At 50.0% G+C, this 17,197-nt stretch overlaps 1 protein-coding gene across 1 annotated transcript in view; it reads right to left on the reverse strand.

Annotated features, from left to right (window-relative positions):
* LOC146869574 (uncharacterized) overlaps positions 1-17,197 on the reverse strand; it is a 105,312-nt gene that overhangs the window by 49,455 nt on the left and 38,660 nt on the right. The window contains exon 2 of the mRNA XM_085606458.1: positions 9,153-10,520. Coding sequence (XP_085462584.1) covers positions 9,153-10,520 — 1,368 coding nt within the window. The remainder of the gene's footprint in view (positions 1-9,152; positions 10,521-17,197) is intronic.

The raw sequence follows: 17,197 nt of genomic DNA on the forward strand, positions 1-17,197 counted from the left end.
TCGAGGAGATTGGCACGATTTGGGGACTGCAACCATGTCCACAAAGCAAGATGGCGACCGGGCAAAGGTGAAATCGACCCGCCGTGGCACGGCCCATCAGTCCAACAACATGGACCGCTACACCCTCCAGAAGGGATCTCCTGAGGCGCCTTCGTACGTCCCCTGCGGGCCCGACTGATGCTCCTGCTCTGCCCGCGGATCTGACCCTCCGAGACGTCATGGGCGCCATCGCCGAGATGAAGGCCTCGGTGGACCAGCGCTTTGACACTCTGGCGCAGAAGATAGACTCGGTCCTCGTGGATGTGGGCCTGGTAAGGGCCGATTTGTCCAAAACGAATGACCGGGTCGACTCTTTGGCCCACACTACCTCGGGCCTCACTACGGACGTGGCGGCCCTCCAAAAGGAGGTGCGCCGGCTTGGCCAGGCGGGCGCCCTGATGGATCGTCGACTGGAGGATTCCGAGGGTCGGGCCCGGAGGAACAATGTCCGCATTATTGGGGTGCCGGAGGGACGAGAGGAGGAGGCGGCGGATCTGTTTGTGGAGGACTTGATTCTCACCCATCTCCAGCCCCGGGGGCTGAGTAAACTCTTTGCGGTGGAACGTGCCCACAGGGTCCCCGGAAGAAGACCTAAGGCCGGAGCCCCGCCGAGGCCTCTCATTGCCCGGATTTTCAATTTTCGGGACAGGGACGCTATCCTGCAGACTTCTAGGCTACAAGGACCGGTCAGACTCGACAACATGGACGTCAATTTCTATCCTGATTTTACTCCGGCGGTCCAAAAGCAGAGACTGAGTTTTCTCGGAGTTAAACGTCGCCTACGGGACCTGAACCTTAAGTACGCAATGCTTTTTCCAGCTAAGCTGAGGGTAGAGGTGGATGGCCGCACGCACTTTTTTGATCGTCCCGAGGCGGCCGGGGACTGGTTGGACACTTTGCCCGGGGATCGGGGCCGGGGGGGTTGGGGGGGGTGCGGTTGGTGGGGAGGGCCCGCCGGATCAGGACTGAGGGACAAATAGTAGGCCTTGCTCAGGACAATATTATTGTTATCATTGACTGCTCGTGTATGTTCCCCTCCTGTGGAGGTCGTGCGGGGTCTCTTGGGGGCTTTCCCTCCTCCTCTGGGGGACTAGTTAGTTTTTTCATCTATGGGGCGACAGGCACACTGCACTTTGGGGGGGCTGTCAGGGCTCATGCAGGGGTGCAGGGAGGGGGGAGTTCTGTTGGGACGGGTGGGTTGGGGTGGGGTGTTGTTCGTTTTTACCGCAAGGCAAACCCTTTACTGTGTTGGTGTTTTTGAGGTGCTCTTGGGGGGACAAATGATGGCTTCTGTATGTGATGGGGGGGGGGTAGGGATTTGACTCTGTTGTTGTGGAACGTTAATGGACTGGGGGATAGGATTAAGCGAGGTGTGGTCCTGCAGTATCTGAAACGAATTTCTCCAGATGTGGTCTTTCTGCAGGAGACACACCTTATTGGTAATTCCTTTTATGCCATGAATCGGCGGGGCTATCGCTTGGTGGCCCACTCGGGCTTCACGTCGGGCTCGCGGGGGGTGGGCATCATGGTTAAGAACTCGCTCCCGCTGGAAATAGATGAGGTGCGCCATGATGAGAGGGGACGTTACACGGTCTTGGTGGGGAGAATGGAGGGTAAAGTAGTCGTTTTTGTATCAGTGTACGTCCCACCGGGGTTACAATCTACCACTTTTGCGGACCTGGGGCGCCTCCTCCTTGACCTCCCGGGGGGGCTTCTGGTGGTTGGGGGAGACTTCAATGCGGTGGCTTCTGGGACTATGGATCGTTACCCCCCTAGGGACCTCCCCCGGGCACAGGCGTGGCTGCCCGGCCTCTTAGATACATTGGGATTGGTAGACTGCTGGCGACTAAAACATCCCGCGCAGCTGCAGTACACCTTTCATTCGGGTGCCCATGGTAGCCTCTCGCGGCTTGATCATGTCCTTGTCCCTGCGGCCTATGCTGGGAGAGTGGGAGAGGTGCGCCATCTGGCGCGGGGTATTTCAGATCACTCCCCGCTCCTGTTGCATTTTGATGTCTTCCCGAGGGGGGAGGGCAGGGTAGCTCCAATCAATGCATGGTACCTGCGCGACCCCACTATTCGTGCCGACTTGATTAAATCCTTGCAGCGGTATTTTGAGGAGAATGTGGGGTCTGTCCCTTCGGCTATCTCCCTGTGGGAAGCCTTCAAGACAGTTCTTAGAGGGGAGGCCCTCTCCTTTATCTCCCATGCCCGGAGGCGCGAACAGGAGGAGGTGACCCGGGTGGAAGCCGAAATTACTGAACTAGAGGGTGACCTGGGGAGTGGGGTGACGGATGCCGCACTACATGTTCTACACCTTAAGCAGGCGGCCTATAGGGCCCTCGTCACGGAGGCGGCCAGGGGCCTCAGTAGAGAGCAACAGGGGCGACTGTATGATGTGGGTGATAAGGCTGGTAAATTGATTGCGTGGTTGGATAAAAAGGAGAGAGCGAATCGTGTGGTCCCGCTGATCGAGAGAATGGATGGTGTGCGTGTCACCGAGCCAGAAGACATTGTCTCTTGCTTCGCGGATTATTTCCGCGAGGTGTATTCCCCGGTTTATCCCTGCTCGGAGGAGGATTCCCATGCCCTGCTTCGGGACATCGCGCTGCCCTCCCTTTCGGTGGAGGACAGGGAGTCGTTGGAGGCTGCTCCCACCTCGGATGAAATTGCCCTTGCCATACGCTCGGTCGCATCTGGCAAGGCCATGGGCCCAAACGGTATCCCTATCGAGCTGTATAAGCTGCGACCGGATGTGCTGGCACCCCACCTTCGCGCGATGTTCCTGGCGGCCCACTCGCGGGGCTCCCTCCCGCCGGACCAGCGTCTGGCTACAATCGTAGTGATCCACAAGGAGGGGAGACCCCGAGAACGGGTCACATCCTATAGGCCTATCTCACTCTTGAATGCGGAGCCCAAAATCCTCGCCAAGGTGCTCGCCAACCGGCTGGTCGGCGTGGTGGGCGATCTGGTCCACCAAGACCAGTCCGGCTTTATACCCCATCGCAACACGGCCCTTAATCTGCGGCGCCTGCACGGGGTGCTCGCGCGTGTTCCGTTTGTGCGGGAGCCGGCCATCTTGGCGTCTTTAGACGCCACCATGGCGTTTGATACACTCGAGTGGCCATACATTTGGGCGATGCTGGCGAAATTTGGATTTGGACCGGGATTCATCAGCTGGGTCAAATTGTTGTATTCGGGCCCATTGGCGCAGGTGGTGGTGAATGGACGAGTCTCGGCCCCATTCGCGCTGGGACGAGGCACGCGACAGGGTTGCCCCTTGTCGCCTCTCCTGTTTGCACTGGCCTTGGAACCCCTGGCGGAGTGGCTGCGGTGGCACCCTTCCATCCGTGGTCTCCGTTGGACCCCCGAGTATGAGGACCGCGTGTCCCTATACGCTGACGATATCCTTTTGTACCTCGCCTCCCCGCGTAAATCACTTATTGTCCTGGTTGATGTTTTGCGCTCATTCGGCCGCAACTCAGGCCTTGTCATCAACTGGGCTAAATCATGTGTGTATGTGCTTTCCGGGGAGGCTCCCGTCCTCCCGCGGGACTGTCCGATCCAGATTGCCTCTCAGGGGTTCCGGTACCTGGGTATCTATATCACTCTGGACCCGGAGGCCCGCTACGAGCGGAATTTGCTTCCCCCCCTCCAGTGCTTGAAGGAGGACGTCGCGCGTTGGCGGCGCCTGCCGCTTTCGCCGCTCGGCCGGGCGGCATTGTTTAAGATGATGTCGTTGCCCCGCTTCCTGTACGCTCTCCAGAACACTATGGACTTGGTCCCGGCGCGCTACTTCCGTGAGGTGGAGAGTCTACAGCGTTGCTTGTTCTGGGACGGGAGGCCGCGTATTGCCTTGGCGAAGTTGACGCTCCCGTGGTACGACGGGGGGGTTGCCCTCCCGGATATTAAACGGTATTACTGGGCCTCCCAGCTAGCTGCAATTAATCATGGCCTTTACGGGCCCGCCTTAAACCCGGCATTTGAAATGGACAAGATGCTCCTGCCTGGTGGCGACTACAATCGAGCGCTCTACTCTGGCGCGCCCGACCCCCGCCTGACGGGACCTACGCGTGTCATGGTGCGAGTATGGCACGCGGCTAACGCAGCTATGGGGTGGAAGGACCGTTTGACCCGGGCGTCACCGCTATATGCGTCTGAGAGGTTGGGCTCCCTGTGGACCTCGAAGGGCTTCGAGAAGTGGGACACGATCGGCATCAGTACAGTGGGGGACCTCTGGACGAGGGGGGGATTTAAAACATTCGAGATGCTGCAGACGGAGTTTCAGCTGCAGGGCAGTGAATACTTTCGGTACTTGCAGGTCCGCCACGCACTGGGCTCCGTCTTCCCAGACGTCGCCTCCATTCCGGAGTCATCCCCCCTGGAGGATAGAGTGCTGGATGGCCATGTTCCGGACAGCACGATCTCCCTCATATACAAAAAACTGATTAATGATCGCTCGGGCTTGCTGACTGGCCTCCGCGAGGCCTGGGTTGCCGATGGGCTGGAGTTGGACGACGAGGACTGGATTTCCGCGGTGGCCTCTCCGAAGGAGGTGGCCATACCGGCTCGCCTTCGCTTCGTCCAGCTAAAGATCCTCCACCGGGTTTACATGACGGGGCCAAGGCTTCTGCGTATGGGCTATGCCGAGGATGGGCTGTGTAAGCGTGGGTGTGGTGCTTTGGCAACTTTTTTGCATATTCTGTGGGAATGCCCGAAGGTGGAGCGATTCTGGCGTGGTGTGCATGAGGTCCTGCGAGTGGTTACGCGTGTCGCGCTGTTGCCTGAAGCGAGGAGATGCTTGCTGAATGTGTGGGAACCAACTGACTACTCGGTTCCGCAGACACGATGGGTGACTCTGGGATATATGATAGCTAAGCGTGACATCGCGCAGCTGTGGGGATCCCAGAGGCCCCCGGTGGTGTCGGCCTGGAAAGAACACATGGATTGGTACATGTTCCGAGAAAAGGTGGTGTACGTGGCGAGAGGTAAGCCTGGGGCGTGGGTGAAAGTTTGGGGCCCCTGGAACGCCTACCGCGGGGGTATTTGTGAGCCACCACTGCTGCCGGCTGCCTCGCCAGCTCCGTCCCCCTAGTTGACCCCCTCCCTCGGCCCCGGGCACAGGGTCCCCCAGTCCCTGCTCTCTTCCCGTTCCCCTCTTTAGATTCTTGTGGATGGTTGGGGTCCCCCACTTAAGGAGCACGTGCTGTCACTTCGGATTGCGGGTTGCCTTGCGGGTGTGGTTTTTTTGTGTTGCTGTGTTCTTATAAAATGAAACCGTATTGCGGGCTCGGAGTCATGTGGCCCACGTCGTTGATACCTCCTGATTTACCTCTCTGCAACGCCAAGAGCCTTTTTTGTATGTATGTCATATGCTCCTGTCACTCTAGCGGCCGGCCGGAAGGTTGTAGGCCCATACTTGTATATATTTGAGATTGCAATAAACGGTTTCAAACAAAAAAAAAAATATATATATATAGTTTGAAATGTAGCACGGTATGGGAAAAGAAAAAAAAAAAAAAAAGAACGGTCACCCAGGCCCTCGTCAGCAGCAGGCTGGACTACGAAAACGCCCTCTATGCAGGAGCCTCGGCCAAACTCCTGAAACGACTACAACGCATACAGAACGCCTCTGCACGCCTGATCCTCAACATCCCGTGCCACAACCACATCACACCACACCTGAGAGACCTGCATTGGCTCCCCGTCAACAAGAGGATCACCTTTAAGCTCCTCACCCACGCACACAAAGAGCTTCACAACACCGGACCGGCATATCTCAACAGATGACTGACCTTCTATACCCTGAACCGACAGCTTCGCTCTGCCGACCTCGCCCTCGCCAACGTCCCCCGCATCCAAAGAGCGACCACTGGTGGCAGATCATTCTCCCACCTCGCCGCCAAGACCTGAAACACCCTCCCCATCCTCCTACTGCAGACCCAGGACCTGCTAACCTTCAGGAGGCTCCTCAAGACCTGGCTATTCGAGCAGTAGCAGCACCCTGAGTAGTGCGCTTTACAAGTGTATTGATTGATTGATCACGTCAGCTTGAGTTTTGAGACAAATTGTGGCATCATTCTCCAATGCCCCCTTTTCCGACCTGAAGAAAAGGTAATATTGTTCCAGCCACCCATAGCGGAAGAGCGTAACCCCTGAGAGATGGTGAGGTGGTCAGGATCTCAGCTGGGAATGCAGTTGGCTCAGGTGTACTTTTAAGGGACAGAATGTCATCTAGGCTCATTATCATTTACGGTTGTGGTTCCCATGTGAATGTGATGGCATCCAACCAGGAAGGCAGAAGGCCCAACTAAATAACCTGTATGGTTGATTGCAAAGTGCCTTTTAGTCCATCTAGGTTAACTATGCGTTCATGAACCCAAGGCCGGCTTTTGCGCTGGCGGCACAATGTTTGTTGGTGTCCCCAACGACCATCTCCGCCACAGATTCCCTCTCTACCACCCTTCAACAGTGCCCCTCAAGACCCCATAACCACTCTCTCTCAGATTCATTTAATTTGTTTTATAGCACCGCCACTACTTATAGCAGTGTAGGGTGTCGGAGCACTTTACATCACACACACTGCAGAGAGACAATCAATCATAGGTGTGTGAATCAGTGTATAGGAAATGTTACATATGACAGAGGACTACAAGGTGTAGGAGTCGCGTCACCCATACTGGTAGGCAGTATGGTTTAATAGTGCTTAGTCTGGAGAAGCACAAACTCAGAATTTCAAACGTAACACCATGGTTGGGGCTTCTCTTCAATAATCAAAATTGATTTCTTTACAAAGGAAACCTTTTTCAAACATTAGGATAACTAAAGACTGGGGAAAAAAATCATAATGCTCTAATCTATACCTTGCAGTTTTCATGCAGCTCTTTGATGACAGTTAATAGCTCACTGTTCTATGTTAGGATTTTAACTTATAAACGGCAAGTAACAAAGGATCTCTGACAAAAGCAGCAACGCACTGACCTATTTACATTATATGCACTTTGTGGTCTGCCTGGTACACGTTTTTTGCAGCAGGCATATTAACCCTCTTCGCTAACTTACCATGAGTCAAAACTTCCACTAGACAAACCCCAACTCTCCAGGAAGAACATTATTCAATGGAGATAACTTTACATTTTTATGGTTGCCTGAAAATTGCTGAAGGCCAGGTAAGAACGCGGCAGCAGGTGCTTTTAAATGTATAATATACTTAAAACGCAAAGTCAGCACCCGTGCGGCCGCACCGGGTGCACCGCGGTACAAAAGGGGGTGGTGATGGACGGAGCATCGAACCAATCAAACACTCACACCCAGTCAACAGATCTGGGTTTGATCCATCACCGTTCTTTAGCCCACTCTGCCACCCCAGTTCAGACATGGCCATATGCAAATCAGTCTGACCCTGTGCCTCATGGGAACAGTCCATCCCGAACTGCCAAGCCATGCCTTCCCTGGACCGGAAACAAGCTTCCTAGGACCGGTTTCTGGCATTTCAGCCGTCTTCAGCCAGGCTTGCTTGAATCCAGTGGCAAAGTGAGCAAGGGATTCACGTCTGAGCATACCCTGCCAACTTGTGGCGAACAAAGCGGTACAAAAGGGGGTGGTGATGGACGGAGCATCAGAACCAATCAAACACTCACACCCAGTCAACAGATCTGGGTTTGATCCATCACCGTTCTTTAGCCCACTCTGCCACCCCAGTTCAAACATGGCCATCTGCAAATCAGTCTGACCCTGTGCCTCATGGGAACAGTCCAGCCCGAACTGCCAAGCCATGCCTTCCCTGGACCGGAAACAAGCTTCCTAGGACCGATTTCTGGCATTTCAGCCGTCTTCAGCCAGGCTTGCTTGAATCCAGTGGCAAAGTAAGCAAGGGACTCACGTCTGAGCATACCCTGCCAACTTGTGGCGAACAAAGCGGTACAAAAGGGGGTGGTGATGGACGGAGCATCAGAACCAATCAAACACTCACACCCAGTCACCGCCCTAGAACCAGCCCTGCATGAAGCCTGTGAGTAGCAGGCAGGAACCCAGAGGACAATGGTGTTCAAAGCACATTGTGCATTCCTGGGCTGGGAGTGTGGTATCTGTTCAGTGGGGGAGCCGCTAGGTGATTTCATAACAGCCTGGGAGTGGTCTGTGCTGCTGCTTGCAGTTTGCAATCGATAGGATCCCTTTATCACATCCAAGGAGGCAGGTGTGGTCAGAGTTGTTTTAAGGCATGGGCACAGTGGACTCTGGACAAGGGCCCACACCTTTCTAGGGGCCCCATCATTAAGCTTTCTGGAACGTACCAGTGAGTGACCTATAAACGATGGGGCCCCCTGCACAATATGAAAAGGGGCTCCCAGGTCTCCAATATCTCATAAATATTCAAAGGCTTTGCACTGAATGGAGGCCCCCTGAAGGACTGGGGACCCTTTAAAGTTTGGGGACCAACAAAGAGGGTTGTCAATGATCAGATCATAGTGAATGAGATGGAAAGAAATAATAAATTCTGAGTTTATCAGAGCAGGGGGCCCCAAATTATGTTCGGCCTGGGTCCCCCAAAATCCTTAAATCCCAGGGTGTGGCAGCAGTTCAATGTGGGATTAGTGGATGGTCTACCTAGCTTCAGCCAGCATCTACCCAAAAAGGGATCACAGAAAGTGATCGAATTAAGAATAAGGGATCAAGGCGGGATACAGGTGTAAGGGAGGGAGATTACGATATAAAAAAGGGATTAAGGATTAAATCATGAAGTGAGATTAGGGTCAGGTATTAAAACAGGGGTTACAAATCAGGACACTGGAAGCGTCAGGGCTCTGGTAAAGGTAAAAGTGAAGGAGCCAGAGAAATGTATCACAAAACCAAGAGTTCAGGGTTAGAAATTCGGATTCATTAGTGGAGTGAATCCAAAGTTAAAATCAGATTAAAAGAGGCCTTCATATACTCCGCGTATCCGAAATTATGACGGACTTCATGTAATGAAAGTTAAGAACACATCAAAACTCAGCTGTAATTCATTTCAGGCGCTGCATCAGATCGGACGAAATGACATCATTTGTAATGAAAGCAGTGCTGTGTTAACTTGTTCAAAGAATGTGCCACAAGGTTTGGGATATCAGTCTCACCTGTTGCCATGTTGGCGGATGTTGTTGAGGGTAATCCGGTTGCATTCGTAAGAAGAATGGGTGCCAAGGTGGTTTCATTCTGTATTGGTTCAGACGGTTTTGGGCTTATTGTTGTGTTACCTGTTGTGGATTTTTCTGTTGTGATCTGTGTTGTAGGGACTGATGACGTGTTATTCTCTGTGGTGTTTGGTGAGGTCGTACCTACTTCAGTGCTTAGTGTGGCAGTCTCTCCTACACTGCTTAGTGTGGTAATCCCTACCAAGGAGGTTTGGGCAGTAGTACCTACTTTAGTGCTTGGTGGGGTAGTCTCTGCTACGGTAGTTCCAGCGGTTGTCCCCCCTACAGTGCTTGGTGGGGTAGTCTCTGCTACAGTGCTTAGTGTGGTAGTCCCTGCTACACTGGTTCCGGCAGTTGTCCCTACTTCAGTGCTCTGTGTGGTAGTCTCTGCTACAGTGCTATGTGTGATAATCCCTACTAAGGAGGTTCGCGTAGTAGTCCCTACTTCAGTGCTTGGTGCGGTAGTCTCTGCTACAGTGCTTTGTGTGGTAGTCCCTGCTACACTGGTTCCAGCAGTTGTCCCCACTTCACTGCTTGGTGGGGTGGTCTCTGCTGAAGTGATTTGTGTGGTAGTCCCTGCTACACTGGTTCCAGCAGTTGTCCCCACTTCAGTGATTGGTGTGGTAGTCCCTGCTACACTGGTTCCAGCAGTTGTCCCTACTTCAGTGATTGGTGGGGTAGTCTCTGCTACAGTGCTTTGTGCGGTAGTCCCTGCTACACTGGTTCGGGCGGTTGTCCCCACTTCAGTGATTGGTGGGGTAGTCTCTGCTACAGTGCTCTGTGTGGTAGTCCCTGATACACTGGTTACGGCGGTTGTCCCTACTTCAGTGCCAGGTGGGGTAGTCTCTGCTACAGTGCTTTGTGCGGTAGTCCCTGCTACACTGGTTCGGGCGGTTGTCCCCACTTCAGTGATTGGTGGGGTAGTCTCTGCTACAGTGTTTTGTGTGGTAGTCCCTGCTACGGTGGTTTGGGCGGTAGTCCCTACTTCAATGCTTGGTGGGGTAGTCTCTGCTACAGTGCTTTGTGAGGTAGTCCCTGCTATGGTGGTTAGTTTGGTAGTCCCTGCTATGGTGGTTAGGGAGGGAGTCCCTTCTCTAGTGCTTAGTGTAACATTCTCTGCTGTGGTCGCTCCTTTCAAGGTCTCTGCTGTGGTTCTTGTGGTTGTTCTGTCTGTATTTAGGGCGGTCGTCTCTGCTGTTGCACCATCAGTCTTCCACCCAGGTGATATGCTGCTTGCTACCACAGTGGTTGCGAGTGAAGTCACAGAGGGTACATCCGTGGCATTCTGCGATACCGCCATTGACACTAAACCTGTGAGGTATAAAAAAAAATTGGAATTCCTCTCAGAATATTTCTGGCATCGTTTTGCACCATTAATGCTTTTTTACAGATCGGTATGTCAACTAGAAGAAGAAAAGGACAACATTGTACATTGTGATAGAGAGTACCTGTTTGGGTCCTTCTCAGGAGCATAGCGGTCATGAACACCGCAGGGTCTGTGGCCCTGGAGGAAAGGGATCTGAGGGGCCCACCACTATGGTTATCTTTGACAACCCAACCACAGAGCACTGGCACCATTTCACTTGCCACACAATGAGTTTAGAAGATTCATTCTTAACCCCTTCGGTGCCCGCCCCTTTCCCCGCCCTGTGCCGGCCGTTGCATTAGCGGGCGGGGTTTGTGACGAGCTGGACTCGTCATGGGCACAGCGCCACCGCGGCCCATGACGAGTCCAGCTCGTCACGGGCACCGAAGAGGTTAAGGAGAGGCCCTTGAGGGGCTAAACGGGATATCAGACAGCTGCTGGGATTATTTCGAAACAGTACAAGTGTTTGAACATTCATGAAGCCTGTGTAAAGTCAACTCCACACCCATGGAGTTTAAAAATCATTCCTTCAAGCAGTTTTTTTTTTGCCTTGAAGGAGTCTCATACGATCCATGGATCTTTCTCCGGTGGAATCATAGTAATATACGAGTTTTATCTAACCCCCATCTCTACGAATTTGGCCTATGTTGGCTATCCTTAGATAGTTCAAGGACCAGGAAGAAGCTGGCAGATGGCAGCTACAAGGGACTCCCATAAGTGTTCAAATAATTCTTGATAAAGTCTTTAATTAAACATGCAGCACAGGTCCCACATAAAGCTATAAACTATAGGTTTATCACCAATATCCCTTTCTTACCCCAGGCGAGGCCTCAAGCGGCAGAACCAACTTGGAAAAGATCACATCTGGGAAAGTGCCAATCTGGGTTGAAACCCAGCAGAAGCGCCGAAGCAGAACCAGTGCCAAGTTATTAGATAAAACGGACCTGGCTTTTCATGATACAGCTGTATTTGCCTACAGCCTTTGACACCCTGAACATCCTTCTGCTGCCAAGACTGCAGGCGGTGGTCCAGACTTCTGAGTCAGCTGGCACGGGGGAATTTCCCTCTCGGACTGCTATGCCCAGGTAAGGCAATGTCACCAGCTTGTGCAGTGGCACGTGGGAGACTGAAGGGCTTATGCTTGTCCACTCTTACATTTTAGGCCTCACTACAGGCAGCGTCAGCTGTATGCCTGGGTTTAATTCATCAACAAAAAGTGAACTGATATACATAAAAGGGCTTGGACCATTTCCTCTTTGAAGGCTGCACTTCTATTTGATTGGGTATTAGATGTAATAATGCACCTAAGAAGTCCTTCCAGTGCAATCACTCCTGTGCCATCGTACCTGATTCAGTAATGAGATCGACTGCCTTGCAGAGTGGCGGTCTTCTCTGCCCTTTATTGAAAAAATGGGCTCCCATCTCGCCCCCTTCCCTGCTCTGTCATTCCTCTGAGGCCAAAGGTAATGTGTCTCCTCTGCTTCAATTTTCCCTTCTTCTGGACCATTGGTGTCTGGCCCAAATCAACACTGAGCCATAACATAAGCAAGAAAAGATAGTAAAAAAATACTAATTGGGGGTTTCACTGGCGCATCACACCCCTGGACCCCTGTAACACTGCATCTGTGGCAAAAATTATACCTACAACTCTGCCTGCTCTCTCCACTGGCCCATTACTCCTAGACATAAGGCCCAAAGCAGGCTGTCTGCCGCTTTTGTGTAAAAAAAAAAAAAAAGAAGTAAAGCCCTCATCTCTCCACCTGTTACTTTAGACCAGCTCCCTGCGGAGCAAGGGTAACCTGAGCCCTAATGCTAACAAGGAAAAAGGGGTTCCCACCCACCATTTTGCTAGTAACAGTCTCAATTGGGGTGCACTGCCTTAGTGCCACTGCACCTGCTGCACTAATGTTAGTAATGGCCATTTAAATAAATCTCCACCTTCCTCAGGGGATCTCCCTGAGAGAGCTGTGTCTGTCCATTGTAAAGAAAAAACAATTGCCCTCACCCAGCACCCCTTCCTATGGGCCATCACCTTGAGGGTATTCATGAACAGAGAACTAAAGGAGAAACAGGCCTTCTCACCAGAGTACCTACACACTGAAAAAATTTAAATGTTTGCTATTGGCTAATCACCAAATGTAATGGCTGTTAGGAGCCATGTACAGGCTTTAATTCATGAAGTCACTATTCTTTTTGAGAGGTGCTCTGACGGTGTTAAGTTACGGAATGCTTCCTTTTAATGGACTGTTAGAAATAGGGTCCCATGTTGGAAGTAGTTTGCACCCTAACCAAGTAGGGACCCACACTCTAGTCAGGGTAAGTGTAGTACACACTAAGTGTACCATTCTTACCCTCTGGTAGCTTGGCTCAGAGCAGTCAAGCTAAACTAAAGTCTGCGACAAATCTTCCCCCATTTGGGATTTCCACACAGGGTCCAAACTACTATCTCTCTTGTTCTGCCCAAACTCGATTCCACCAATAGTCTCTACCACGGATCAGCTTTAACAACCATGAAAAGACGACAACGGATTCAGAACTCGGCTGCCAGACTACTCTTGCATATCAAACCGCAAGACCACATCTCCCCTGCCTTGAAAGCCCTGCATTGATTACTGGTTGCAAGAAGATCCACGTTCAAGCTGCTTTGTATCACCCACAAAGCCATGCATGGAATGAGACCATCATCAGGAAGAAAATCACCAAACACATTCAGCAAAGGAACCTCTGCTCTAAAGTGGCACTTCGCCTCAAAATACCAAGATACAAAATAACAAGCATTGGCATAGCCAATAGGTCTCACCTTTGGGACCTTATAGGCGTTTCAAGAAAGCTATTGCCTTTGCCAATGTTTTTAAGCTGTGTTGAAGAGCAGCATGGCTGCTGTGCAGCATGTTCAAAAGTTATAATGAAAAAGTGTGATAAGCATTTTTGTTCCTCTACATATACCAAAAAGACATTATGTACAACTGAACGACCCAAATAAAAAAAACAATTGACATAAAAAAGGTCTTCTAGTTTTGTTGTCCTTGCAATGCGGACAGCTTCTTTCTGCCTGTTGTAATAATTGTTTGTTATAGCTTTTTTGGTTATGGGGGCGGACATAAACAATGAGAGGGGGCGAGGTTGGGTAATAGTACCTGAATTACAACATGAGCAGTGGATGGACACTAGGGGAGAATGATTAGATGCCAGATTCCGAGGGAAGACTCCGCTTATGGCAATGGGGCACATTAGAAACTGTGTGGATACAGTCTGAAATCAGTACAATATATATATAGAATCACTGAGCCCAGAGATAGAGAAAGAAAAACTGAACTAAGAAGGTGTGTCTAGGGGGAGAAACAAATATGTGAGAAAGACAGACTGAGCTAGTATGAAACAAAAGCAATCAAATAGAAAGAAGGATAACTACAGGAAGGAGAAAGGGTGACAGAGAAAGAAGTAAGAGAGAGATAAAGAGTAAGCATTTGCTTGAGATGGAGGAAGCTAGAGAGACAGGACAAGGAAGGCAAGAGAGATGGTGAGAGGAAGAGAAACACCTCGAGGGAGGGAGAGAATAGAAGAGGAGAGGTGGACGAGCGATAAGAAAGCGAGTGTAAGAAGAAGAGAAATTAATTTGTGAGTGCCATTTAAATCGTTATTTGTGTAATTACCCACACATAAAGATACAAATGGTGTTTTTACAGTCTATGCATATTTTTTGCACAGAAGGGTGAACAAAGTCCTGCCTGATCATTAAAATTTCTCTTAAGCACTAGTGAAGTGATAATTTGCCTAACACTGACCAGCCACTAACAGAGGGACACAGAGTACAGGGCTCACATAATGATTAAGGTGCAGACGTCAAGAACCAGGTGGCACTAGAAAGCCTCTTATGGCACAGCAGAACACAGACTACAGGAATCACCAGCTAATGCCAAGTCACAGGACTTGTGCCACTTACCCATCTCAACCTGCCTCAACATGAAACACTGAGTGCGGACAGGAGCAGGAAACATATATAGATTTCCATGGTTATGTAGAACTTTAAAACATTTGCTCCGTGACGTACATGTATACACAATTTTTGTACAGCCCTTAGTATTAAGAGCTTAACCTGTCTTTTAGATCTTTGAATGCTTGCTGGAAAAGGTATTTGGGCATAATGAGGTAAACTAGCTTGCCAATGATTGTCCAGTAGAAGTCATCAAACACCAGGTTTAATAAGTTGTTGAAGATTATTCAATGCAAATGTTGCCAACTAAGAAAAACAACTGCTGAATATTTAGAACATGTCTGCTAGCCGTATTGATTTGGTGCAATCAGGAAAATGATCTGGAAATTAACTCTGAACTGGATAATTTTGAAACTATACCAAATATTAATGTTGCTATTTTAAAACAGAGTTAAACTTGATAGTGATGAAAATGTAGTTCTCATGTTGCGTGTTTGTATCTCAGTATGCTTGTTTCCTTATTGTGTTCTGAATATGTATCATGTATTCATAGGAGACACACACCTACAAGACCTAGAATGCAAAGGGAAGAAAAAACACTGCTTGAGTTCAACTGATCTAGCTGCAGCCAAATTCCCTGCATCCCCTCCCCTACCCCAAGAGACAGTAGGCGATTCTCATGAAGTCTTGTGAAAAGACCTAGAAGTGCTGTCCTTTGGCTTGGGAGCAGCGCTGCTTGGACCTACGTCTAGAGTCCGTGCTGGCACAATGAAATGCGAGGTTACCTTCCACGGCACTTGTAGAAATGGAAGGCAACACAGAATTGTTGTGCATCTGTAAATGACCATTTATGTGTCAAACTGAGAGCTAAAAGGAATCTAAGTGAGTTTAGTGCCCGGTGAAGGAGGGTATAGTTGGCCGGTACTGGCGCCTGTTACTTTAATGCTCAGAGACCATTTAGTGTGCGTGCATGCTCTACATACGGGACACTGGTATCTATAGTGAGATGTAGTGTAGTGCATTGGAAACTGGAGTCTCAACCTGGTTCCTGCCTATGGCCAAATTATGGTTTGATTCTTGGCATGCAAGCAGGATCAGTAACAACCTCCTTAGACAGCTATTGATCAGTTGGCGTACCCTAAAATCGAGCCAAAATACCTTAAATGAAACATGGGCAGGTTAGCTCAACACCTGTTGATTTTAGGCAAATCCTTTGATCTCCATGTACCTAAAATATCTGACTGTGTAATGTGATGCTTCTGTAACGCGCTCTGTTGCTGCTTAAGGGTTCAAGGGACCAATCTGGTGTGCTGTGGATCACTTTTAGGGACAGTCCTACTGTGGTTATAACATCACGTGATCTACTGAACTCTAGTGTGAATGTCACAGACACAGGATTCCATCTTATAAGAAAGACAGCTCCAGCTAAATGTGAATTGCGGCATATTGATTTTTAGGCTGCAAGTGCTAAGTAGAAGGGTCGATGCTACTGGATAAGAAAACAAAAAGGAACTTTACAGTAATAACCAGTTTCTAGAGAAATCAAACTCTCAAACCATTACTGTGGCCCAGATTCCAGATAGCAAAATGTGGTTTGCAAACGCAGAAAATAACGAGCTGACATCAAATGTACAAAAGAGAACCACGCCCGGACAGAAATCTTCCAATTCTTCAACGTTATGTATATCCTTCAGAACATAGAACGTATACATCTAAACTGCAGCAATACCTGTGGTCTTTAAAGTGTCCCCTTTAGATTTTGCTCTTCCGGCCTCTTTAGGCAGTTTATCCACTTAACGATGACATCCGAGAAAGACATCCTGGCCGAAGAAACAAAAGAAGAACTAAAACAGATGATCATCTGCAGGACTAGAGGCGGAAGAGAGACATTTTTTTACTCTTCGCTTGTTTTTTCTTAACAGTAAACATTGTTTACCAGATAAATAAAAGCAGGAAATCTAATGCAGGCCACATTAAATCGAAGTGCATTTCTCTGGAGGTACAGTGTTGTCTCTAATGCATGTTTATGTGCCTTAAACCATTGTTTAAATAATATATGTTTTCAATGCGGATTCCCTTATTGCAACCATTGTGTCGGAGACAGCAGTAATTTTGCACCGGGAGATGTTAGTCATTCAGGTGCCGATGCTCTGCACATGGAATGCAAAGGGAGAATTCGCAGACCGAGCACTGTACGTAAGAGACCTGCTGGGTCAGTCCCCCATTCTAATTAAAATGAAGGTGCGGCGAAGCACATGTGTCTGGCTTAACGGGGTAGATTTGTGCCTAAGAGAGGCCAGGCTAAAAAATAGTGTGCGGGCTGCAGGCAGGAAACAGCCTAAGTATTATTAACTCAGCCAGGCATGCTACATATGGTGGGGGGGGGGGGGGGCAGTGGGCGGGGGGAACAGCACCCACCTCCTTACCAGGGCTTGGATGTACTGAAAGCAAGGGTGAGTAAAAACGGCTGCCATCTGCCAAAGGTGTGGCGTCACTGGAAGACCACCTAAAGAGAAGGGCGTTTTGGCTCGTGGAACACAAGAACAAAGTAGTCGGAAAGGAGGTTTAAAATAAAAGTGGAGGTTTCAAGTTTGCATTGTGAAAGTGACAACTCCTTAGGAGGAGAGGAGTGCCTGGATAATCATTAAGGCATCTGACTTATGGGGAAATGTCAGAGCGGTTGGCATG

The sequence above is a fragment of the Triturus cristatus genome, chromosome 1_1, assembly GCF_964204655.1.
Source record: "Triturus cristatus chromosome 1_1, aTriCri1.1, whole genome shotgun sequence".
NCBI classification, from domain to species: Eukaryota; Metazoa; Chordata; class Amphibia; order Caudata; family Salamandridae; genus Triturus; species Triturus cristatus.